This window comes from Prunus persica, chromosome G5, assembly GCF_000346465.2.
Source record: "Prunus persica cultivar Lovell chromosome G5, Prunus_persica_NCBIv2, whole genome shotgun sequence".
Taxonomy (NCBI): domain Eukaryota; kingdom Viridiplantae; phylum Streptophyta; class Magnoliopsida; order Rosales; family Rosaceae; genus Prunus; species Prunus persica.
Genome location: NC_034013.1, coordinates 10,598,968 through 10,625,772, shown reverse-complemented (window position 1 = coordinate 10,625,772; position 26,805 = coordinate 10,598,968). Strand labels below are relative to the sequence as shown.

Below are 26,805 nucleotides of genomic sequence, written 5' to 3'. Positions count from 1 at the left end.
AGTTCTATATGAAATGTGAGGGCTTTGTCGAAAGTCTGTTGACTCTTTCACTTCTTAGTGCCTGATCATGTTTGATTTGGTAACATTTTGACACCTGTTTGTTGAAGATGAAATGGGTTTTGGTTCACTTTTGAATTCTGATCAATGCAATTATGCAAGTGTCTTAATTCAAAAATCAAAATCATGAGGCTCCCCCCTCTCTCTCTGTCTCTCTCTCTCTCCATGCCTTTAAAATTACTCAAATCCCTTTTTAGAGTGTCTTGCTTGGAAGCTTTGTATGGGAGGAGGACCCTTGATGCTTAAACAATGTCCAGATCTTATGTCACATCCAAATTGGACGATAAAAGAAGATGACTCTCATCAAAGCCAAAACATAAAAGGCAATCATAGAATATCATAATAATATAAGCTGCAAGCAACTGGAATATTAATAAATAAATAAATATTTGGTCCACATATTTAACAACTTGTTTTTTTAATCATGTGCAATTATTATTATTTTTATTTATACATTATTAGTAAAGTTTACTAGATGCACCAATATTAATTAGATGTTTGTCGATTCTTAATATTCAAAAAAGACAATCTAGAGAGAGAAAGGAAACCGAGTGGGGGTTGGTTGGTGTATTTCAAAACCTTTGAATATTTTGATGGATCACATGCTGTAGGGTGATGGAGAACAACTGGATGTTGGTTAACTTCAGAAGAAGTTTCAATCTCTTTGGCCTCTTTTTATTTATTTAATTATTTCAAAGATGACTTTTTTCTCATCTAATTAAGAAGATAAAAAAGAACTCAAAGGATGGGCAAATGACTTGACTGCCCTTGTTTGTAGGTGTTTTGATAATGAATGAGACGGCAGACGCATAAAAATACAGTCGGAAGGAAGGAGAAAAACAAAAATTAAAGTCCAAATAGGAAGAAGGGTGCAGGCATGCCATGAGTCAATGGCCGTATGGTAACATTAATATCAGTACTACTATTGTTCAAATGATTGGTTTTAATTAATTTTTACATTGACGTCAATTTGAAATTTTTATAGTCCAAGGCGTATTGTAAACTTGAACTTGAACTCACTTGGCAACATCACATGTTTGAATAGAGACGTGATTTACGTATGACGGTCTATCAATGAAAGAAATATTGTCGAAAATACAAGAGTCAATAAATAACTATAATTACTCGTTCATAGTCAACAAACATATTTGAATTTCATGATCAATATTTGTCTTGACAAACAAAAAGTAAACAAAAGGGCTATTGGATTTGGAGCTTCACTCCTCTTTTGATGCCAAGAATAAGTGAGGGAGAGCCAAAACATGAAACACAAATAAAAGATGTGGAAGTATTCCTTTACATTACTTCCCTATGTTTAGTGGAGTTTTAAAAGCTTTTGGAGCCATGACCCTCCGGCCTTAAGACTTGAAGTGGGTCCACCATTGGATGCTAATGCTTGTAAGTCTCAAGTGTAACTTACCTTAAACTCAAAACAATACTACAATTAGGGTTTAATAAATAATAAAGCATCACAGAGGTGGCCAAAGGAAAAAAAAAAGTAGCACAAATGACAAAGTAAATTACTTGGAAAATGTTTTAGAACCAAACTTTTTTTTGTCTTTTTTTTTTCCATGTAATAGAATTTGAAGAACAAAATAAAGGTTGGGGCATTGATTTTACTATTTAGAGAAGGTAAAAGTGAAACTGACCATGACCAAAAACTATACATGTCAAAGAACAAGGCTAAAATTAATGGGGTGTTAGTTGGATTGACGTCTTTGATTTGCTTCCAAGTGGTTTTGGATTTAAGTCTTTATAGTACCCACGTGTGTGAGTTTTCCCATCCCCTTCCTAACTTTGGTCAGAAAAAAAAGAAAAAAAAAAAGGCTAAAACAAGTCACAGAGAGACTCACGGCTTGTCTCACGAGATTTTCACGAAAAATTAAGACATTATTAAACGACAAGAGCAGGCACGTCGTATCGTGTGCTAATAATTAAGGGCGAAGTGGTGCAGTGATGTGATTCTGAGATTAAAGGCACATGATTGCTGCCGCAAATACCGGAAGGTGCTCTTTTTGCTAAATTAAGTAATTTTACCAGCCTATCCTTCCATTTATTACATGCTTCACTCCCTCATTCTCATACTAGGATAGGAATTTATAGGAAATCAAACTCAATGGAATAAATGCTAACGGAGTTTAGCCTAATGAAAATAACATTGAATTTGCATACCAACGGTTTCGTATTTGAATTCCTATAACATTTTAATAGCGTGTGTAAAAAAAACCTCTTCTTCTTTTCTAACTTTAGCAACAACCAAAAAATCTTAACGAAATAAATGCTTGTCTTGATTTTCCATCACCAAAAAATAAAAATTAAGTTCAACACTCTCCTTGATAGAAAAAAGGCTCATTATTAAATAGTGGAATAATAAACAAATGTGTAACAAGTAAAAAAAAACTTATTGAAGACAATGGTGAATGTTAATATAAACTGAAAGATATGTGTTTTTTATTAGATATATATTTTTCACGTGGTACATGCAAATAGGTCGCATTGCGCGTTAGGAAAATAAGTTGCAATGATTTGCTGTTTGTTTTTTAAGCCCTCAATTTTTATATATATTTTTACTTTAAAAAGCATTTAAAAAATTAATAATTTTTTTTAATTTCTAAAAAAATATTTTTAATGATACTCTCCTCTCCTTCTTAGCTGCTTCCTTTATTTAAAAATAATAATAATTAATTACTCTCTCTAGGTTAGAAACACATACAGCAAATCCAGCCAACCAATGGGGTCAACAATTTTTATTTTGATCTTTTATTATTGGGTGGTCAACCATTTTTTGTGTTCATTATTTTTATAAATGTCGTCGATCATTTAATTTTAAAAAGCTAGTGTAACAACCAAATTCCAATTATATTTAAAGGAAAAATCAGCAACTTGGGCCCACCTTTGAGCGGATTCGGAATCCTATCCGTCCGATCCAAAACCGCGTCGATCTGATCCATGTAGCCTACCTTCTTACAGTGCGCGCATCACACCATATAACATAGGGCGAGATATTCAGTTCGGATGTCTCGGGGACCGATATATCGTATACTCGAATTTACCAGTGAGCAGCCCCTGTCAACTGTCAAGTGTTAGCACAAAATTTTAGCAGTTGGCAACAACGAAGATCCAAAACTTCCACGACATCAAAACCCACTAATCAAAAGCCAAACAAAAAAAAGCAGAGAACAAAAAAAGAAAAAGAAAATTGGAACCGCCATTTTTAAAGAAAATATTCTCTCTCTCTTTTTCTCTCTGGGTGATTTTGTTATCCATTTCTTTTGCTTTTTTGTTCTGGCAAAGCTTTTACTAGCAGCATTACCAAACCTCTCTTCGAATCCAAGTTTTTAGTCTACGTCTGTGGGGTGTCTTTCAGCTTCCAAATTTTGCTTCAGTTTCCACACTGGCCACTGATTTGTGTTGGACTTTTTAGTGGGTAGTTGCCAAAGCCTTGGATTTGGAACTCAGTGGTATTTGTTTCAACAATTTAACATATTTTTCATCTCTGGGTAGCATTTCTTTTTCTTCTTTGTTGGTTAAGCCAACCCCATTGTAGTTAGTAGAAGGAGATTTACAGTATTAGTAGGATCTTGGACTTGGTGCAGGCTTTATTCTCTCACAAAGTCCCGAGCTTTAGGCCATTGGGTTTCTTTTTCCTTTTCCTTTTGCTTGGGTTTTCTTCTCTTTGGGTGATGCGTAGATGAGTTCTTCTTGGTTCTGTTTGTGTTGAGAAAACTGAGAGAAAAATGAGAACATTTGCCTCATTTCAGCTTCTGTGCTTGGTATCTGGGGTTCTTTTTGTGGCTTGTGAATCATTTGCATCAAAAGAAGGTATGTGTTTCTGTTTAGTCACTCTGTTTCTCAGATCTTGATTTCTGCAAATCTCCATTTAGCTGCTAAGCAAGTGTAGGGGAACAAAAGAATTTGATTGTCAATCTTGCGTTTAGTGTTGTTAAATTGACAGAAAATTTTACCATAGCTAAGAAGTTTCCTATCTTTACAGTCGATGGAAAATTGTATAGGAGTTAAGATTGTGTTGATTTCTTCCTTAGCCAACGAGAGTGAGTCTTGAAGTAGTGTGAGGGTGATCGTGCTACTTAAATCACTATATAACCGTATTGATAGTTTGGTTGAAATGTTCAACTATGTTTTTGCTGGCTTACTAGATTAGCTAGCTCTACATATGAAAATTACAGGAACACGATTTAGTATGTTTATTTGTTTAATTGCCCATTTGTTGTTTTAGTAGATTTTCTCTGAGTGAAAACTGGATTTTGCACAGTTTGGGCCCTTACAACGTTTAAGGAAGCTATATATGAAGACCCACATCTAGTTTTGTCCAATTGGAATTCCTTGGATGGGGATCCTTGTGGATGGACCGGCATTACATGTTCTCTGTCTCGAGACCATGTTCTAAAGATGTAAGATATGACTTTATCTATGTTAGTGCTAGATTATAGTATAATATTTCCACAATTACATCCCTTTGAGGGGAGTTTTAGAATGAACGGTACAGACTTTGTTGTAACATGTCCTGCCATTTTGTTTTGGATTTTTTTTTTTTTTTTTTTGCAGTAACATTTCGGGTTCATCAATAAGGGGATTTCTTGTACCAGACTTGGGTCAACTCAGCTTCTTGCAAGAACTGTATGCTTCACCCACCACACTGATTCTGAAATTCTATTTTCTTAACTTCAATCTAATTTGGCTGAAGCTTGATTACTTTTCTTTCTGTTTTATAGAATTTTGCATGGGAACAAGCTGCTTGGGATAATACCTAAAGACCTGGGCTTGTTAAAATACCTCAGGATCTTGGATTTGGGGATGAATGAACTCACTGGTCCAATTCCTCCAGAGCTTGGGAACTTAACCAGTGTTGTGAAAATGTACTAGGAATTTAATATTCGTTTTTCTGAATGATACTTTAATTTTTGGGTTGTTTGGGATTTCTCTTATAGTGGGAATTACTACTTTTGTTGCAGAAATCTTCAGTCAAATGGGTTGTCCGGTAGGCTACCTCCTGAACTTGGCAATTTGGCATACCTTGAGGAACTTCATTTGGATAGGAATAAGCTTCGAGGAACTCTTCCTGCCAATAGCTATACAAAATTACCTTCTAACCTCCATGGAATGTACGTAGCACAGTGCTGAAGTGTTTGAACAGTTCCTGCAGCTTTGTATTTACACTGACACAGATGCATTTAAGCTAAAAATAGCATTGAAGATAGAAAAAAATCAGGATTTTATTTCTGGAATTTTGTTTTTCATAGTTCGTTTCTGCTTCAGGTACGCCTCAAACTCAAACTTAACGGGCCTTTGTCGATCATCTCAGTTAAAAGTTGCAGATTTCTCATTCAACTTCTTTGTTGGTAACATACCTAAGTGCTTGGAGTATCTTCCCAGGTACTTTCCTAACCAAGAGTGATGTTTAGGTTGAATCATTTTGTGTTCATGTCCAGCATTAATCAACCCTAAACTGTGTATTTGTAGTGTCACATCTTATGATATGAACACGACAAATACTCAAAACTAGGACCCCTCTTATCTCTAAACCAAAATCATTGCGTGTACATTACATTCCCATATCAACAAATGTAGAAGGTCCAAATTTTTTTCTGCAAGATTAACAAGTTTGTTGTGTCAAAATTGTGTTATTCATATTTGTAACTAAATCTGATCCATTTATAATTCTAGTTAGTGGGTTGTGTTATTTTCATGTTTGTGTCAACTGTCAAGTAATAGTGTAATCTCTTATTTGTGTTGCATGCGTGTTTTGAAAATTGCCTAAGTTATCCTTTGATTGTATGCAACTTGTGCACCTTCATTTACTTACGTTATTGCTTGCAGGTCAAGTTTTCAAGGAAATTGTCTCCAAAAAGAGGATCCCAAACAGCGTCCTGTAGAACTATGTGGTATGCATGACATAATTGTGTGATTTAAGTCGATGAACTGTCTAGGGTTATACATGCTTAGTGGTTGCAAGAAACTTTTTAAATGGATAACCAACACAAAAAGGGTGAACAAATATTCATATGCTCCTTTCTGAGTGAGCATCCCAATTTCAATTTAATGATGCTGGAGTTGCTTATTTGTGGCTATTTAATGTTTTTAATCGCATTTTAACTGAATATGTATTTTGAACGTTTCTCAACTCAATGTTCGTTGATTTTTATAATACTGATTGTTGTGTTGTAGTTAGTGACCTTTTCTTTTGTCGGTTCTTTGTAGCTGGTGCGCCACCCTCTAAAGGACATCCAGGAGTTAATCCTAAGAACAAACCTGCTAAAGATGTCCCCAAACACCAGGAGACTTCAAAACCTGCCTGGCTGTTGGCTCTGGAAATAGTGACTGGAACCATGGTCTGTTCTCTCTTTCTTGTTGCTGTTTTCACTGCTCTTCAGAGATGCAATAGCAAATCTTCTATCATAATTCCTTGGAAGAAATCAGCAAGTGAAAAAGATCATATTGCAGTCTACATAGGTTTGTTACTTATTGCATCTGCCTCAGTGCAATTGAATTTTAACTGCTCATGGAAAGACAACAGTGGCTAATTTGGTTAGCGGTTTTATACAGATTCCGAGATGTTGAAAGACGTTGTCAGATTCAACAGACAAGAGCTTGAGGTAGCCTGTGAAGACTTTAGCAACATTATTGGCTCCTCACCTGATAGTTTGGTTTACAAAGGCACGATGAAAGGTGGGCCTGAGATTGCTGTGATATCCCTTTGCATTAAGGAGGAGCATTGGACGGGCTATCTTGAACTCTATTTTCAGAGAGAGGTGACAGATTTGGCAAGATTAAATCACGAGAACGCAGCAAAATTACTGGGGTATTGTAGTGAGAGCACCCCATTTACGAGGATGCTGGTTTTTGAATATGCTTCAAATGGGACACTGTATGAGCACCTCCATTGTGAGTGAAGTTCTTTTCTTTTAACCACATTTAATTGCTATAAAAGGGCTCGTGAGGTCTAACCAGAATTTATTTTGCTGCAGATGGAGAAGGATGCCAGTTAAGTTGGACACGGCGCATGAAAATTGTTATAGGAATTGCTCGGGGACTTAAGTATTTTCACACAGAGCTTGAGCCACCATTTACCATATCCGAGTTAAATTCTAGTGCTGTATATCTTACAGAAGATTTTTTACCCAAGGTATGCCATAAAACTTCCCAAATTTCTCAACTCTCATTTTGTTCTTTTACTTGCTGAAACATCATTTCAGAGATATGAAAATTCCATAAATCTTTGTGACTGAGAATAAGAGTCACTGGCTATAAGATTAACACTCTTGGTTTCAACTGTAGCTGGTAGATTTTGAGAGTTGGAAGACAATTCTGGCGAGGTCAGAAAAGAACTCAGGCTCTATTAGCAGCCAAGGTGCTATTTGTGTTCTTCCAAATTCTATGGAAGCACGCCACCTGGATGTTAAAGGCAATGTTTATGCTTTTGGCATACTTTTGCTCGAAATAATCAGTGGTAGGCCTCCCTACTGCAAGGACAAAGGGTGCTTGATAGAATGGGTAAGTAAGTTTCTGGACGTGTAATGTTTGTCAAATTTGCTCCCGAGGTAAACTGAGAACTGTAGTTTAAGCTAGTTGTGCACCACAAACTTAGACTTTTCTCTTCTGCAGGCCAAAGACTATCTTGAGTTGCCAGATGTGATGCCTTATGTGGTGGATCCTGAACTGAAACATTTCAGTTACGACGACCTCAAAGTTTTATGTGATGTGGTGAATCTTTGCACCCATCCAGAGCCCACGAAGCGGCCTTCCATGCAGGAAATATGCACCATGTTGGAGAGCAGAATCGACACATCGGTGTCTATTGAGCTCAAGGCATCTTCTTTGGCATGGGCCGAGCTTGCACTTTCATCATAAATGAGTAAAATTAACACACTGTAAAGAAGAAATATACGACTGTAATACTCTGCCTTTGACTTACTTTTTGTTCCTTGTAAATGTTTGTAATTGGAGAGGAGGGAACTTAAGGATTCATGCAGGACAATATCTCTTTGTATACCTGAGGTTACAGTAAACTAAGTTGCTAATCAAGTATGTTCCATGATTTTGTTGCTTCTGTTCATCTTATCAAATTGTCTCTTCCTGTGAATGATGATGATGCATTTCAGTTTCAGATGCGGATTTATTGTTGAGTGATTTTCGCACTCCATTTTTCTCCCCATGCCCTCCTTAAAAAAGAAAAAAGCTTTAGGACTGAATAAATGAAAATGCAGTCAAATTAATATTTGAAAAAAAAAAAAAAACACCCACCCACACTCCAATTCGTTTTCCTGTAAGTGGCTTCTATTCTCTTCCTCGCTCAACAAAATTGAAAGTTCTTTGATGAATTTGAGGAATTATAGGTGTTTTATGAAGCTTATATTTGATTCTTGGTATTTGATGTGGCCCAAGTTGCTCAAGCTGATGTCAAACTCTTTTTTGAATCTGTATGTGGAGAGACGTATGCGATTTCATACAAAGTTTAATTTTATGTTCTTATCTTTAAGGCAACTTCGCTAATGTTTGATTTTATGTTTCTTTAATAACTAGGTATTTGTCTCAGTTGGAATTCCTCTGTTTGTCTATTAGATTAGAGTTGTGTTGAATTTTGTCTTGCTGCATTCAAGAAGCCTTTTTTGTCCCTCAGCAAATTCGTGCATTCCTTTCCAAGTTTCAGACCTTACAAATGATAGTCTGAAAATACAGGCATGTTTGTACTCAAAGAACCACATGGAATTGCTCTCGTATGCTATATAGTCATAAATACTACATAAATTACCCACAAATCATTAGGCCACACTCAACATATCCTAACAAAGAAACTGCTCAAATATCAAAACTGGTTTAAAAAATCCATCGCAATCAAAAGCTAATGAAACCCGCTATTTATGCTTCGGCGAGTAATGATTGTCGTTGGGATTCCTCCTTCCACTGAAAACAGCTAGTGCCTTCCTTATGGGAGGCTGCAAAGGAGCTTTTTTATCAGTATGGTGGCAGAAGATGAAGTCATTGGTAGTGAATACGTCATCCCCCTGCAGATGTAACATATAGTATAATCAGATATTTGATAGCTAAGCAATAATCCACGCATCAATAATCAGAGGCAGTCACAATTCAGGAACACCAAAGAGTTTGAAAAATGACCTCCTTATTTGCTTTCTTCTTTGTCTTTGGATGAAGAAACTTTTGTGGGAGTTGATCTTCACGTAAAACGAGGTTCTTAGTAATGGCATCCCTTCCTCCTTGAGGTAAAGGCAGTGAAAACTGCAAACAACCAAACATTGAGATGCATAAGCGGACATGTGCAACGAAACTTTAGGTGAAACACCAAAAGTAGAACATGAAATCACAAATGCACATGTTGAAGCCAACACTCAAAGCGATGGACTAAGGTATGATGGCTGACGAAATCGTGAATGCAATATCTTATGTTTCCTAACATATATTGGGATGGGATATGTTGTCCTCACATCCTAATTCAGTCATGAATTTGTGAACAAATTGCATTTTTGTGTGATCCCAGTACCTAACGACAATGTTAGTAGCATACAAATGACCATAAAACACTCATAATCAAGGAAATAATATCTTCATGTTAAAAGACTAGTGTCCAATAACCAAGCGAAGAGCATGCAATATATGTTTGGAAAGTAACACTGGGGCAACCAAAATGTCTAACCAATGGATCACCTTCATATTAAAGAGGTTACATGTGCTTTACTTGCAATAATCCAACAGATCTAAGCTACCATAGATGGTGACCAATTCCTGGTAAAAGCTGATATAGATATACTCACTCTTGTGCCACGCAATATGATCCGAGGACGACGAGCTGCCAGAACAATGCCATTTTCACCAACTGTAACTGCTACCTTGCGCAAAGTACCACCATTTCCACACTTCGGACAGAAAATTTTCCCAATTTCACCAGTCACAGTATTGCAGGCATGGCATTTCAAAATCCACCTATCAAAGATGACACCACATAAGTTCATGATACGGTTATTTCATCAAGTAATTTCAGACACCGTAGTGAGGGGAAGAACAAATTTAAATCCAATTGGACCAGCCTATTTCTCACCGTTCCATACAGATCCTATGTAAGATATCTCTAATAAACATCATGGTATCTAAACTTATAAGTGGACCAAAAGAACAGAGTTTGTAACAGTATGCAAAGGATAATTAAATGGGAAAAAGTGTATCAAATATATACCTATGGAGCTGTCGGATCTGCATTCCTCCAGGTGCCAGCAACCGTAAACCCATCTGCAGAATAACATTCTGCATTGCAAAATCACTAGTTATACAAGCTACACTGGACTCAGACAAGGATCTAAGCATCCAGCTCTGCTCACTATGATCATCATTCAAATTGGATGTATCAACGCTTTCATTAGTCTGACTTGAGATCTCCAAGTGATCCAACTCTTCATTTATCATTTCAACTTCACCTCCTTCAACATCCAAATTCACATTATTATCAGTAGTAGCTTCCTCTGCTTTGGGATCATTAGCCTCTACATCATTGAGCTCCTTTCCTTCTTGAAGAGTCCTTAGTTCATCTTCTTCCAGCCTTGTTTGCTTCAGGATTGAAGAGAGGCCTTCATCACCATTCTTCGCCTTTGTCATCTCACTCGCCTCAGAAATTCCATTTTCAGGACATGCTTCCTTAGAGTCCACAGGCAACGATTGATCCTGGCCTCTAGCTTCCTCAAGTATGTCGCCACTTGCATTTTCCTCTGCATCTTGCTGAGCATCCTTTTCAGATAATGCCTCATTGGACTCACGTCTAGCTTTTCTTCTCAAAAACCTCCTATGAGTACTTCGACTGACAGCAGGCATCCAGTCCCCAGCATTATCATCAAACTGTCCTTGGGATGCATCAATTCCGTCCGAAACCATCTTCTTCCCTTCAATGTTTATCTCTTTCTTCTTGGGAAAATTTCTCCTAGGTCTCCTTTCGATGCCCAAACCATCCTCCTGATTTTCAGAATGAGCATCACTTTTAACTTCCACTGCCGAACCATCAACAGAACGACTATCGGAATCCATCACATTCAGGCTTATATTTTTCAACGGAAGAATTCTTGAACTGGGGTTGACATTGTCCTCCGCAGCATTTTCCAGAGCTTCCCACTCTTCCAAATTGGGCACATTATTGCCCCAACCCGGCAAGTCCTTCTCAGGCAACCTCCTGACATTGACTGTGTGAACTGGGGGAGGACAGTCCCTGAGATTTTCAGTTCCATGTATCTGAGCCTCCAATGTATAAGTCAGAGCAATAAGCTTGAGATCCACATCCGAAAGCGTCTGTAAATCCCCGGTAGCCCTTGCAAACTTAATAACTGTCCCCAAAAAAAAAAAAAAAAAACAGAAACCCGTCAAACCCAATTCCCACATACATTTCAACAGCCTCATACATCACATACTCATATAAAAAACCCACAACAAATCCATAAAATCATCTCATACCAATACTTCTCAACCATGATTGCTTGAAATTAAGCAACAATGCATACTAAAGCATCAAGCTTTCACAAGTAAACATAGTTTTATTGATACACATACAAAAATAAATTACCTTTGTTGAGAGCTTCCGGGGAAGGCTCCATGGTTTGGACTTGGAAGGGAACAAAGGCTAGCCGGTGGCGGGAAACAGGGTCACGGACCTCATCCATGACCTCGGGGACGGAGACCAACTTGTCGGCGCGGTGGCTGAGGCTCTCTCCGCCTTGAATGATGGCATTGGCATCGACCACTGCTATGGCTATGCCCTTAGAGGACTTGCAGCTCTCCACCAAAACTTGGGTTGTGGCGTTTGACTCCGAGGTCTGGGGCTTTGGCTCTGCCTGCTTCTTCACTATGTTGCTCCAGCCTGAGATTGGAGCTGCGTTCGCGTTGGGGGTCGGGTTCTGGTCTTGGGCTGGGACTGGGACTGGGGCTGGGGCTGGAGCTGGAGCTGGGGCAGTTGCGTCGTCCATGGTTGTGTTCAACGAAATGGGGGACAGGGGAGGTTGATAAACCCTAAAGAGGCTGTGTGTTTGTTTTGCTTGGGGAGGAGTAGGCAAGCCAAACGCTAGCGACGTCGTTTGATGTAAGGGATTTCCCCATTTTGGTTATTTGATATTGGCTTTTATTTATTTATTTTTATGCGGCTTTGTTAAATAAAAATAATAAAAATAATTATGTTCTAAAAACTAAGTAATAAAACCTCTTTTTGTTTTTGTTTTCAATTGCTGCTTTGCTTTTCTTGGGTTATGCTTTCTGCTCTGTATACTTGCAATGCAAAACTGGAAGAAAAAAAAAAGTTACGACGGTGACATGTTTTGTTTATAAAAAAAGGAATGAAATTAAAAATGTCCATTTGCATTCTTGCCCTAGTTCTTCAAGGTTTGTCATAGACCAGTTGTATCAACATCTCAAATGGAAGAGAAACTCACGTATATAGTATACTGGTTATATATCGATTGTTTTTTTGTCATTCATTACGGACTTATCATGTGACGAGTGAAGCAAACGCATATAAGTTATAACCGGAATAGCCAAACTTTTCTCTTAAAATAGGGAGTACTCCCATTCAATGTGAACTTGATTTTGCCATTTCTCCTTGTTACTAGGCCCAAAGTCAAATTGTGGCTAGTTTAGGTTGTTACTGAGCCTTTTCCAAGACCCAATAGCTTGTGTTTGTGTGTGTGTTTTTGCACAAAGGTATAACAGTCAACACAAAGAAGAATGGAAAATAACATATAGATACTTCAATTTTTCTTTGACAACAATATATAAAACACACTACACAGAATCACCCCGAGTGAAAAAAACAAGGGGTATAGAAACTGAGATTGCTATAAACCAGAGATTATCATGCTCTACTCATAACAATCTGTCTAAGAGCAACACTAGATAAGTGGAAGCAACCCTATTCAAAGCAGCATCCACAAGCATCAACTAATGCTCTCATGGCTGCAGCCAATTTGGTTTTGAGAGCCTTTGTTTAATCCCAAAAACTCTATTGTTTTTCGAATATGGCTGTTGACGTTATACAGAAGAGTACATATTACATTCACAGATTCACTTGGCTAATTTGGAGTTTTTTTAAACAAAAGTCCAAGTAATAATAATGGCTATAAAATTTGGTGGCCTCCAAAGGAAACAGTGAGGGAAAGCATGAAAGATTGGAGAAGAGAGCAAAAGGGGTGGCTTGGCTTAGAAGACTCGCCCTTTCACTATGTCCAAGCTCATCTCACTTGGATCTGTTGCTTGCAATTCGAATGAAATGCCATCCAATTCTCTCTTGAATCTGTCCTTGGAACTAGCATACACCATCTTCATCCTCACCTTCGATGAATCCGGTGACCTAACCCGTGCCACAAAAACATATGCACACATAGGTTTTTAGTGTCCAAAGAAAAAGAAAGAAGCAAATATGCATCATGAGCGTCGTGTCATACTTTTAAAAATTACTAATTTTTCTTCCATACCACCAGTTGTATACAATTATATATCTATTAATTTGTCATGTGATCAAGGAGATAGTCATATAATTATATACAACCGGTTGTATAGACGAAATACTTCTTAAAGAGAGACTCATGAGACTGACTATTGTATGATGAGCCGTACATGTTTGTATTAGTGCAGGATGCAAAATTTTAGCCCTCATGACATGTTTATTTTCAAGATGTTTTCTAAAAGCAAGTCTAAGATGCGTGTAGTTTCTTTGTGTGAAGTTAATTACCATGCAATGAAGAAAATCTTGCTTTTCTGGCAGTTCTCTTCGGTAGTGAAATCGAAATCAAAGACAGCATAACGACACTCATCAGCAGGAAAACTGGAGGTGAAATCATCATAACTCTCATTAGGTTCCCCGAGCTTATCAATCACAATTTGTTGTTGTTCAATCTTGAACAGAATGAATCGATAGTTCCTCTTTGCTTTTAGCTCCAAGAACTTCAGCTTGCAGTCATCGTGCACAGCCATTCCAGAAGCTGCATTGGCCTGTCCCATTCCATCACAAAGCTCAACTATTAGAACCTTTAATTAATTGGTCAATTACTTTGTATACCTATATTGTTCATCAAATTATCACCATATAAGATCTGACTAAGGATTTTTTATCTTTTTTTCTATGCGAGTATGTAATCGCATCATATAAAGAAGCATTTTACTGGATGTTAATTAACACGGGTATGTGTTCTCTTATTTGTCCAAACTATGATTCAAATCGTCAATGTAACATGTTACATGTTATCATAAACGAATATGCATCAAAATGAAGCAACAAACAAATCTAGCATGAAAAAACAAAAAAGCAGAATCACAAAGCATGCACATCAATGCCGACATTATGGCTATGGTTGAAATCGAATATATCGAATCGATCATTTCTTTAAATTCCCCCCAAAAAATGAAAGGGTACCCTTATAATTGTATCTATGATCAGTACAAACCATAATAAATTGGTGTAGCAAAAAGACAGAGAGAATGCAGGCATACCATTTTGTCTCCAATGAGAAAGGGCTTCTGAAATGTGAGAAAAAAGAGAGAAGGGAATTGGGGCCTAAGAGAATGGAAGTGGGGGCAAGAAGTACAATGAGAGCCTATGGGAGCAAAAAAAGAGAGAATAGATCCTTGTTTTTGGGAGGCATGAGAGGTGGAGAAGTTGCAAATTTGGAGGCTAAGATAGTGGAGGAGGAGAGAATTTGGAGGATAAAATTTGCTTCTTCTGCTTGATTATGTCCACAATTCACTTCAATGCTTCCACGTTGTAACCTTAATCTGTTATTGCTTTTTGGGATAAATTGCCCCTACTGAATTTTCCTGTTTTGGGTTAAAACTGTTTGTTTGATCATCCAAATTTTGGGAGACCAAAACTAAAAATAACTGACCATAGGATCCATTTTATATCCAAGACCCCTTCTCATGAATATGATAAATTTTGGTGATGGTAGTTGAGTTTTCTTCTTATTATTTCAAACAGGTGACAAATTGTGATTATTTTATGTACTTTACATTAAATCTGCGTACTCGCTAAAAGTTATCTGTAAGTAGCCCATGTGAAAATGTACAGCTATTCCTGCTTAGAGAGATTTTCCCAGTACTTATCTTCCCACTTCTGCACTTGTTTATTTAAATTGATATTCCTCCTATACAAGTTTCCAAGTGCTTGGGGTTTAAAGGCAGGAGGCATGGTGCAGGGGCTTGTCACTGATGGACTCTTAACCAAGGACTCTGTCATGAACTTCTTCTCAGACTCAGCCGCAGGGCAAGCCATACTCTCCGAGCACAAATGCGTCGCGCCTTCGGGTATTTTTGGCTCAAATCTTAAGAGTTTTGCGTATTCGTTTAACAGATGGAACATGTAGTCATACACAAAGTCCATCTTTAGCTCTTGCTGAATGAAGTCGCTTGCTGCTTTTCCAATTGCTTGTGCCTGTGGAATAATTAATCCACAAGTACTATAAACTATACAACACCGAATTTTAGGGTAATGGTCTATATGGATCATACTATAGACCGCATCTCTAATACAAACGAGTGCACTTTCATAAATATGGTACAAATAGTTTTACTCAGAGTTTAAATGGGTTAGAGGAGTCACCTTTTGTTTGTGGTTGTTGCCCCAATCGACAGCGAACTTAATGGATTTACATTTGTCGTCATGCCTTATAGGCCAATAATGGTGCACTGGTTGCAGACTTCTTGTGAAGAAATCATAGTATTGTGGTTTTACAATTAGTGTTACTGAATCACAGGCTAGAATGTATTTCTCACTGACAGACCATGCATATCCCTCAATATAGATCTTGTACCTATATAAATCACATGAGAAAATAAAGTGGAAAATCAAAAATCAAAATTTATTAAGCAAGAAGATTTTATTTTATTTACATGTTGCAATGAATGCACTTTTGTGCTAAAAAATATAGAAAAATATAGAAGCTTGAAGAAAGTGCCATAAGCTTAATGGGAAGTCGGCAGCAACATGCAACCTTGGAGAACTATCTAAAGAAAGCCAAACATATGTGGCTGGGGTTAATCTTTCCAAGTCGGTGGAACAAAGCATCTCGGTTGATCAAGCCTATAAATAGGCATGCAACCACAATGAAATGTACTCCCAATCCATGTGGGAGCACAAAAGCTACCCAACCCAAATCCATGGGGAGTCCAACGAAAAGAACTCCCAAACTATAAGGGAGCCAAGAGCTACCCAAATAAACTATGTTGAGGAGCCAAATAGCCAAAACTAATCTAAGTGAAGGGCCAAATAGCCCAAAACTAATCTAAATCAAGTGTGATGGCTAAAATGCCAATATGATAAGGAGGCTAATTAGCCTACACAAAGCTCTGTACTATTCTCCTCCAATTTAATAAAATCACTTTGTTGTTTTCCCTTCAAATCCAACATTACACTACTCTTCTGTGAGACATACCTGTGTGTGCATTGGCTTGCTACATCTGATTGCTTGAAGCCTTGCTGAGATTCAAGGATCCAATCCTGCAATTATACCCAACTAGTTGATTTAATTGCCGGAATGATCGATTTTCAGATGAAAATCTATATCTTACAAAATTTGCTCACCTTGTTTTCAACAAGTATTGGATAGTTTGAAAGAATTGCTTATGTGTTACCTGGATGAATAGGCGAGCATTCCAATCCTGTGAGTCAGAGACATTGCATTTGAGGAGGTCTTTCCTGCTTTCAGCAACAAAAGGGTTTCCTTTCCAGTATGCATAAGGTTCTCTTTCCATCCATTTTCTCCTGTCGTTGCCTTTCTTGAGATCTTTCAACAAACCTTCCCATGGTTTTATGTTAATCTCAGCCCTTCAAAAATGCATGTAGCTTATGAGTAATAAGCGAGCATGATTAAAAACGGTAAAATTCTCTTGTTAGATATCTAGTATATTATGTTGCGTGACTATGAATTTGGACCACCATACTTGATTGTCAAGATTGGCATGTGACATGACAGATTGTCCCCTAGAAATTTCTCAAGTCTCAAACATATCTCAGTAAGTATAGTTAAATTGATGAAATATTATTTTTCTTTAAAGTGAAAGGAAATCACGGAGTATAACTTTTGAAACGTTCCAACATGAATGGACATTAGATAGGTTGGTGCCCTATCATTTTCATGCCAGAATAAGAAGACAGAGAAATTTTAAGCCTTGCCTAAAATTCAAACTTACCAACCCCAAAAGGACCAATCAGGGAACACAATGTCCTTAGTCCATCTGTCACCACAATACCGGAACAGTGGCGGCACCTGAGTCGAGTTTGGTCCCCGGAAGTCTCTTGATCGGATCACCGGCTTATCATCACAGTCAAACATGAGCTCCAAGTCAGGCAGTCTCCCAGGGTACCTCCTAAGAAGCTGCAAAATGCCCCATATAGTAAACACATCCCTTGTCTGTATGGACTTCTTGTACTTTTCAACATAGGCCTTGCCCTTCACAATCACTAGCCTAAAATGTGCCGTTTCCTTTGCTCTCTCCACCATGTCCCTTGTGATCCCTGTGGCTTTCCATGGCATTAGGTCCTGGTGGATGAACCGAAAATAATCCGGGCATATTGGGCTTGATGATGGCTCAAGATCATCAAGGTTGCCAAAGGTTGTAGGGTAGCTTGTTGGGCAGGTTTGTGTCTGGTTAATATTGCTGCCAATAGAGCAGTTGAGTGGGAATTCAATCACCTTAAAGGGTTCCTGATACTTGTTGGAGATTAATATGGTTTCGTTTGCAGAATTACCAATCTGAAAATTGGACTGCATGACACACAAAACATGAAACAAAAATTTCAGGGGGCAAACTAAATTTAAACATTCAGAAAACGACCCAAAAGTCTCAAAACTACATGCCAAAAGTTGACTGAAACTTACAATTTGGATCCAATAAGAAAACAAAATGGCAGCAGAAATTATGAAGAGACCCAAGAAGAGGATGGTGTTAGTGGCAGCAGCGATTGCAGGGCTCTTCGTGATAGAAGATGGCAGCCAATCTGAACTTGTCCCTTGGAACTGAAAAGGCCTGACCAAGCGAGACCCACGCAACATTGAACTAAAAATAAATGTTGGGCAGGCAGCTCTTTAATTCTTCAGACTTGAAGACAGAGAAAACCCCTTGTCTGCTTTAATTCGGTTGAACTGAAGTAGAAGACTTGGAGTTCTAGAAGTCTAGAGCTTCAGTGCCCCTTTTGAGTATTATTTTATTTTATTTATAGTTGTGTGCTCCACCAGAAAAGTCCTTTGATAATTATGAGACGTTTCCTTAGTTGATGGTGAAGATTCTTGGTTCTCCTCAAATGGTGAAATTCTAGATTAATTCTCAATTGATGGTAAAGAATTAAAAATTTAAAAGGTGTAATTAAAGGAAAACTAGAAAATAGAAAAAGTCAAGAAAATCAGTTGTGACTTTTTGTTTAATTGTTCAGGTGTGTATACTATATAGATGAGAATTTTATAGCGTAAGATAGAGCCAAGAAGATTTTATGGAGCTATGACATCATTTGCATGCACTCTCTGTATTTTTTTTCTTTGGTTCTGAAACTTAGGCAGGAGCCTACTTGCAACTTGCAAGAACATGTCAAAGGGCAATACAAAGAAGAGAGGAGACAGCTCCAAACTACAAGCACGAGGAGAGTTAAGGCACAGCAAAGGGGGACCAACAGAGGACCACCCAGAAGGCTCAGAACAGAACAAAGACCACACCAAAAGACAGCAAAACCAATATGATCGGGGTTCCCAAAAGCTTTCAATATTTTTCACCACGTTTTGCTTCTTTTTTACGGGAAATTCTGTATGTTGAATTGGTATTTTTTTTTTTTTTTTTTTGGTTCCAATGTAGAATTTGTATTCAATGCGAACATTTTTCAAATGATTTGATTGACGTGTTGACTTGGACAATCATCGTTAGTAGGGACGGACTTAGAATTCCCAAGACTTCCTTAGGAATGAGCGATTAGATTTTGAACTAACCGTAAAACCTATATACTAATTATAAGAAACAAAAAAGACTCATATGGGCTATAGTCCAAGTTAGATGCTCATAACCATTGGATTTGTACAAAATTTACATTGGTGAATCACCGTTGGATTTGTTTGTACATATTGAATATGAATCACTATTATAGAGTGACTCTTTTTGCCATTTGCTTGAAGGAATTTCATGAGCAAAGGATCCAACACAAGCAACAAGGGAGACCCACGCAACATTGAACTAAAAATAAATGTTCGGCAGGCAGCTCTTTAATTCTTCATATTTGAAGACTAATTCTCTTTTGGGTTTTATTTTATTTATAGTTGTGTGCTCCACCAGAGAAGTCCTATGATAATTATGATATTTTTCCTTAGTTCATGTTGAAGATTCTTGGTGCTCCTCAAACTATAATTATATATTAATTCTCAGTTGATGATAAAGAATTAAAAATTTAAAAGCTGTAATTAATAATGGAAGACTAGAAAATAGAAAAAGTCACGAAAATCAGTTTTGTCTTTTTGTTTAATTGTACAGGTGTGTATAATATATAGATAAGAATTTGGTAGGGTAAGATAGAGACAAGAATAATTATGGACCTATGCATAATTTGAATGCACTCTGATCAGAATCAGTAAAATATATACAAGGATCTTGAATTACAAGTTTCCTCTTCCACATTTATATTTTTCATGCTTTCTCTGTTTGTTTTTTTTGTTTTTTTTTTGTTGGTGTTATGAAAACTTCATATTAAACCCTCATGAGGTAGAAAAACTCACTCTATGTCAAGTGAAAAAGTTATCACATACGCTATAATGTAATTAACTGAAAATAATAAAACAGTGTTATTCCCGTTAAAAACAAATGTTTCCCTTAAAGAGAGGGCAAGAAATTAGGCAGGAGCTTATTGGGAAGAAAAGGTCAAAGGGCAATACAAAGAAGAAGGGAGACAGCTCCAAAATACAAGCACGATGAGAGTTAAAAACACCCTGAAGGCTCAGATATACGAGCCAACCATTTTTGCAAATTTTATAAGCTATGTAGCCCAGCCTACCATTTATTGTATTTTGTTCCACAAAGTCTTATGCTTGCACTTGCTGCAGATATATTAATATAAATTGTTTTTATTTATTACATTTTAGTTCGGAGGCCACGCGAGTGCCTCCCACAAATTTTAGTTTGGTTGTGTTTTATTACCTTTTCCTTCACTTTGTTTTTCTTTTTCTTTTTTCACTCTCTCTTTCTCTCTCTCTACTTCTCACTTCTTTTTCGGCTTTAGGCCCTCCTACCAAATTTTTTTTTTTGACAATTTGAAGCATCATATATTATATTATAGAAAAAGTCAAGAGAAAAAAATTTAGCCCAGTTCCAACCATTGACGACTGATATGAAAACATCAAGTCAATCTTCTCGTGGTTCAACATTATTTCAAAGAGAGAGGTAACTTTCCTACTTGTTTTTTTTTCTTTTTCAATTACCTTCTATTTATTGGAAATTATAAATTCCTAATAAAATGACAATTTTCGATATGACCCGTTACAGAACTCAAAATCCACATGATAAATTATTCAATTCAACCCGCATGATAAAAATTCAAGTCATTTTCAACTGAACCCACCATGACCCGTTTAATACACGGGTCAATTTTAATCAATCCGTCAACTCGCTAAAATATATATATAACCCTTTTACTTATAAATATTTATATACAAGTAAGCGTGCAGTCCACAAATGAATATTTAGTTAAGTTGGTTTCATTCAAGTGTTGCGTTGGTGTGAACTAGGATCAAACTCCAGTGCTAGTACTACCCCAAAAAAAAAAAAAAAAAAAAAAAAATCTTTGTACTTTACTTTTAGGTAACTTCAAAAAGAAAAAGAAACAGGTCCCAAAAAAATAAGACAAAACATGTCAACTAGTCATTCAACACAATTTTTCTTTTTTGGGCAACCGAATCCCACTTGCTACTAGTTGCTACCACTTTTTGTTAAACATGTTATTAACTAGGTAATCTGTTTAAGACGATCTGACACGACATGATTCACTACTAATTTTGTCCATTTATACTTCTTTGTATGTTATAATAAAATATATTTTTAAAAAGCCAAAGAGAAATGTAAGTGAACAAAAGGAGAGTCAGAAAATCAGCACCCTTATATTATCATTTGTATTAATAAAAATATAGGGTTATTTACTATAGACGTCATTGAACTATGACCCTAATTGCAATTGGGTCCGTGAACTAATTTTTGAGGCAATGACATCCTTTAATTAGATAATCAGTTGCAATTAGGTCCTGCCGTAACAAAATCCATCGAGATTGACCATGTGAGTGTCACGTGCTCTTGTTGTTTGGGGTATATTCGACTTTTCGTTGTTTTGAACGAAATAAAATTCAATTTAGCGCTGAAGAAATCCCTCTCTCTTTCGCTCTGTCTCTCCCTCTCTCTCGCAACCCATTCCCCCCTCCTTATCCCACACCCCTCAAAACCCAGATCCCAACCCCCACCTCCTAAACCCATCTCAATCTTCATCTATAAAGTCCATAAAATCAATTACCCAACAAATATCAAACTTGAAATTTCAATACCCACATCAAATCTCAGCCCCAAATAGCGAAAACTTTATACTTTCAACCAAATCAAATACACCCAGCATGGCTAAAAATTCAGATCTCAAATAACCATAATTTCAAGCCACAAAGAAAACCCAGAAACAAAATAAATCCAAAAAACACAAGGGTCAAGAGAAAACTATATACACTAGTTTCGGCATGCAAAATGGGATCATGAGGAATTGATTGGATTAGGCAGTAAAGCAAGAAGAGTCCTTCTTTGGCACTGGAACCATTCCCGGGAAAGTGAGAGTTTCAACTAAGGGACAAACTTCTTCTTTTTCCCGGAAAACAAACAGCCATCGAAAAAGAAGAAAGATACGATTCAATCTGATTCGCTCATGCGTCAAGCTCTCTCTTTGATTGATTGATTTCTCATTACACTTGTGCATATAATGATCTTGTAATTTTTGTTGCTATTGTTGTTGGTCTTCCTCTGTGTTTTGAGGGGGGTGGGATAAGGAGGGGGAATGAGTTGTGAGAGAGAGGGAGAGACAGAGCGAAAGAGAGAAGGATTTTTATTTTTAAGTTTATTTATTTATTTATTTATTTATTTATTTAATTTTTTCAGTTTTTTTCTTCAAACACGAAAGGACGCTTTTATCCCTCATTTTGGACAAATTGACAGAGTTAGATGGTAGGACCCAATTGCAACTATTTGTCCAATTAAAGGATGTCATTGCCTAAAAAATTAGTTCACTGACCCAATTGCAATTGGGGCCATAGTTCAAGGACGTCTATCGTAAATAACCCTAAAAATATATATATCAATGGTATATTTATCCCAATCACTCTCTTTCTCTCTAACAACATGAAATTTATTTATTCCACCCCTACTCTTAATTTTTTTTTCAAGCTTTTTATCGCAAAACGTCCATGAGGTTAACAAAACTATTAGATTGTTTCCTTTTTTATTATTATTTTTTTTTGTCATTCGTGGTCTTTAAGATTAATATGGATGCTCACAAAAAGTCCCTGCCATTAGTTTCAGTCCAAAAATCTGTTAAATTGCTAATGTGGCATACTTGTTGTACTCACATATCCAATGAAATGACACCACGTGTATTATATTAAAAATATACATTTAAAAAATAATTTTAAATTTATAAAACAAAAAAAAACCAAAATTATTTTTCTTAAATTACATAAAATAATTTTTTATGAATAAAATATTAATAAAACTTTTAAAATTCAATTAAAAAATAATTTTTTATGAATAAAATATTAATAAAACTTTTAAAATTCAATTAAAAAAAATAGGAAAACAAACAAATATATATATTTTATGGTTGTAAATACCACGAGGTGACCCCACGCTCGATGTTCGGCTCGCCCCTAGCCACAAAATGCTTTCAACGAATTTCGAACTCCTGCCATTGAGGCACTAAGTAGCTCTCTCTGAACCTCTTTCTCCTTTCTTCCTGATCAAACCCAACCCCCCTTTCTCTTCCCTAACCACCAATCTCAGCCACACCCACCATCACAGTACAAATGACATATATATGAAGTAGAAATGGTGGGCTTGGAGCGCCGCCGCATCAACAGCTAGCCCCCGTCCTCATCCCCACCCCACGTCAATCCCGAGTCTTTGCATTTAGCTTCGGTGTATTTATGTGCATTTAAAAAAATCTTAATCAGAGTAATGCTACACTTACTACATTTATATACCACATTTCCATACCACCTTATGTGGTAGAGGAGGTGGATAGCCACATCAATTAAAATGATTTAATATTTTCTTTTCTTTTATGATTTATTAATACTTTAAAAAAACTGTTAATTAAATTTTCTTTATTAAAATACACTTCATCAATTTAATTGATGTAGCATATGATATGGACATGCCATATCATATGGTATAGAAATGTGGGATAAAAATATGATAAACGTAGCATTACTCTTTAATTAATCCAATGGAATTTAATTATTCCACCTCATCATAATTTTAAAACTCCTCCTTTTGCACTGTATCACTTACCCACATCTTCCTCTCCCATGCGGCCTTTCCCCCTTCTCTCCTACAATTAAATCATTTTCATAATTATCAAAACCTTGAATTTGATTAAAAACTAATATCCAATTCGACATGTCTCATACAAATAAATTATCTCTTTTAATGTATTAATTTTGTAAATTATAGACACTGTTGCTTCTTGAATTGCATATGGTGTACATCAGAATTCCTTCTCTCTATTTTGCAGATTTTCCATTTATGATTTTGTAGGTTTATTTTTGCTGTTGACGCAGTATAATATTAAATATTAGAATTTGATAATATCAGTTCCTAGGCCTTGTTGAGAGCCACTCATCCCAAATAGAGAGAGAGAGAGAGAGAGAGAGAGAGGTGGCAGCCCCTGCAGTGTAGGGTAGGTGTGGCTTGATGGGGACATAATAAGGTGCAAATAATTAGTTTTTAGTTTAATACAAGTTTGATGATGTGGATTTATTAAAATTAATAGATGAATTTAATGGTTAATTTTTTTTTTAAATGTGTGTAAATGCACTCATGTTAAATGTAAAGATTCAGAATTTAATGGGAATAATAATATACTTTGGATTAAAATGATAAGTAAAAATATTTCAAAAAAATACACACACTTAGATAAGAGTAGAGAAATTTTTTTTTTTTTTGGGTTGAGAATAAAGAAGTGATAATTATAAAGTGCAACGTGTGAGTTTCAATTCAATACATCTGTCTCATACACTGACAACCATATATGGGTCAAAGAGAGATGCATGCGTGTGGCCAACCGACACATCATTTTTCTTTTTCCAAAAACGGATTGAATTGGAGATGGGTGGATTTGTTTTAATTTGTTTTTTTTTTTTACAAGGTTGGATTACATGCATAATAGGGTGATGATGATTGTGATATTTAAAGCGAGTTTTTCTATATTTTATTATCGTACGTTTGGCATTTTGTAATATTGTGCATTATTATTTCTTGACAAAATATACACATGTAGGCACTGGCGGACCTGTGCAGGCGCAAGAAGGTACATCTGTACCTTCAGTTGTCGGAAATCTTCATTAAAGCTGTTGGAGTTGCACCTCTGCTCTGGCCGCTGCTGCACTCCAACTGTTTGAAAAAAAGCTTAAGCGAACTTGCTGGGTTCCTTTCTTTTGCTGTGTGCACATCACAGCTACTGTCCTTTTATTTTTAAAGTTCTGAGCAAAATGATGTCATGTTGTACAAGGCCCCAAAAAACAGAGAGGAATAAACATGTGAGTGCGACTCCAATTCCTACATGCTATTTGGTATATGATAAATCAATTGGGTCATTGGATGAAAAACAAATTGGGCCTTAAATAAGGATTGTCCTTGCATAAATTTGTAGGGCTGCAATATTAATTATCTATAAAGTGTGCAATGTTAATATCAATCAAGTATGTATAAAATTGCATTATTTAAAAAAAAAAAGAAAAAAAAAAAAAGAAACCAAGATTGTCATTGTTTACATGATATGAAAGCTCGTGGTGAACAATTGTAACTTAATTGTAATGTTCTATTTTTTTTTCTATGAATTACAAATGACATTAGTATTGTTTAAATTCTAAGAGTTTTTTTTTTTGGATAGGAAATTCTAAGGTATTTGGTTGTCTATCTTTTTTTTTTTTTTTTGAGCTTTTAGCGTTATAAAAATTGCCTCTTCCTTGAAAAATTCTTGAGTCCGCCAGTGCATGTAGGCCAACTTTTTATTTATTTATTTAATTTTGATGTAGGCCAAGGTTTTTTTTTTTTTTTTTCCAAAGAAATATAATTTAAACATAAAATAGTTTCTCTCTTTTAATGGTGTTTCTGTTTTAGTGCTTTGTATTATTTTTGGGGTAAGATATAAATTTCCTAAATGATCTTATCGTGTGTTATTGGGAATTGCTTCTTATGAATCGTATCCATAAAATCCCTAAACATAAGGCATATAAATGCACTAGATACAATTGCTTTGATTACAAACTTCAAAATCTTGTAAATCATTTCCCGAATAAGGACGTGGTTTTTGAATTTTATATACACCTTTGTTTTTATTTATTTCCCTAGATTAATAGACGCAAAGTAATTCGTGGGATTTGAAATTGCGAGTTTCCCTCCTTCTTGTTAGTTTTGCATTTTAATTTTTGTTACCAAGAGTAAGATGGCAAAATGATGGAGATTTAAAATCATAACGTCAATATTACTATCAGTAGATTAAGGGGGGGGTGTATCCAATTCATATTTATAAAGAATTTTTTTAGGTGAGTGATTTTTATAGAATTGACAAATTCTTAAATACTTTCATAGAGTTAATAAAAGTCACTAGTAAATTGGCAAGACTTTTGCTCTTAACAATTAGCCTTAAAAGTATGAAAAAGTCATTCATTTAATAAGCTTTTTAAAAATCATTAACTTTTTGGATACCACCAAACTTTTAAATACTTTTTAAAAGTCATAACTAGATACCCCCAAACTTTTAAATATTTTTTAAAAGTCACAATTGAATACCACTAAACTTTTATATACTCTTTAAAGTCTAAATTGAATACTTCCAGACTTTTAAACTCTATAAAAATCATTAAAAGTTTGAATTGGATACACCCCCTAAATAACTTATAGTAATTTTCACCCAATTGATTTTCATTTATATTCAACTTATTACACCCACACTTTCTATACCCTCTATATCGTATTTATCTTCTCACTCATAAATACTAAAAAAACTTATTATAGTATTGAAAAAAGGGGTGGGGTGTATTAGGAGGAGAAAGACTTACATTTCATGGGGCAGTTGCGCTATCCTCATCCAATCATATCCTGTCATGTGAAATTTTTATCATATATGACGGAATGTGGTTGAAGATGGCAAACAGTGGAATTCTTATCACTTGTGGCGGAACATGATTAGTTGAAAATGGCAAACAGTGCTATTCCCGATGTACACAAATGTTTCTCGTCTATTAGGGTTGGTGTTGGTTTGTTTAAGTAATTAAATATTAAATATTTTTTTAATCAAAGTAATTAAATACATATTTCTGTGTTGGTTTGGTTGGTGAAAGGTTTCAATGGCATTTTTATCTTTTTACATATCTCTCCCTACTTATCATAAGCACCTCAATTATCTCTATTTATTCTCTCAATCTCTCCCCCATTTCCTTTCAACTCTCTCTCTCTCTAAACCGTACACCTCCTCAATTCTCT

The 26,805-nt window shown here is 36.0% G+C and overlaps 3 protein-coding genes across 4 annotated transcripts; 1 reads left to right on the top strand and 2 right to left on the bottom strand.

The window, feature by feature from the left end:
* On the top strand, positions 3,243–8,131 carry LOC18775935 (probable LRR receptor-like serine/threonine-protein kinase At1g63430). Its single transcript, XM_007209826.2, has 12 exons — positions 3,243–3,879; positions 4,331–4,469; positions 4,624–4,695; positions 4,791–4,934; positions 5,031–5,180; positions 5,335–5,451; positions 5,896–5,960; positions 6,277–6,528; positions 6,622–6,960; positions 7,044–7,201; positions 7,354–7,569; positions 7,681–8,131. Exons 1-12 carry the CDS (start codon positions 3,795–3,797, stop codon positions 7,924–7,926), a joined length of 1,983 nt encoding a protein of 660 aa, XP_007209888.2. The 5' UTR covers positions 3,243–3,794; the 3' UTR covers positions 7,927–8,131.
* LOC18778023 lies at positions 8,681–12,164 on the bottom strand. The gene is made up of 5 exons (XM_007208997.2): positions 11,633–12,164; positions 10,265–11,396; positions 9,846–10,014; positions 9,193–9,312; positions 8,681–9,080 (listed from the first exon to the last, which is right to left on the bottom strand). Exons 1-5 carry the CDS (start codon positions 12,030–12,032, stop codon positions 8,931–8,933), a joined length of 1,971 nt encoding a protein of 656 aa, XP_007209059.1. The 5' UTR covers positions 12,033–12,164; the 3' UTR covers positions 8,681–8,930.
* LOC18777628 (protein O-glucosyltransferase 1) lies at positions 12,819–18,344 on the bottom strand. Of its 2 annotated transcripts, XM_020564538.1 has the most exons (7): positions 17,928–18,344; positions 17,239–17,813; positions 16,681–16,873; positions 16,482–16,546; positions 15,650–15,860; positions 13,787–14,046; positions 12,819–13,405 (listed from the first exon to the last, which is right to left on the bottom strand). In XM_020564538.1, exons 1-7 carry the CDS (start codon positions 18,099–18,101, stop codon positions 13,255–13,257), a joined length of 1,629 nt encoding a protein of 542 aa, XP_020420127.1. In that variant the 5' UTR covers positions 18,102–18,344; the 3' UTR covers positions 12,819–13,254. The 2 variants fall into 2 exon arrangements, with proteins under 2 accessions (XP_020420127.1, XP_007209901.1); XM_007209839.2 differs by lacking the exons at positions 12,819–13,405; positions 13,787–14,046 and adding an exon at positions 14,972–15,481 and having other exon boundaries at positions 17,928–18,335.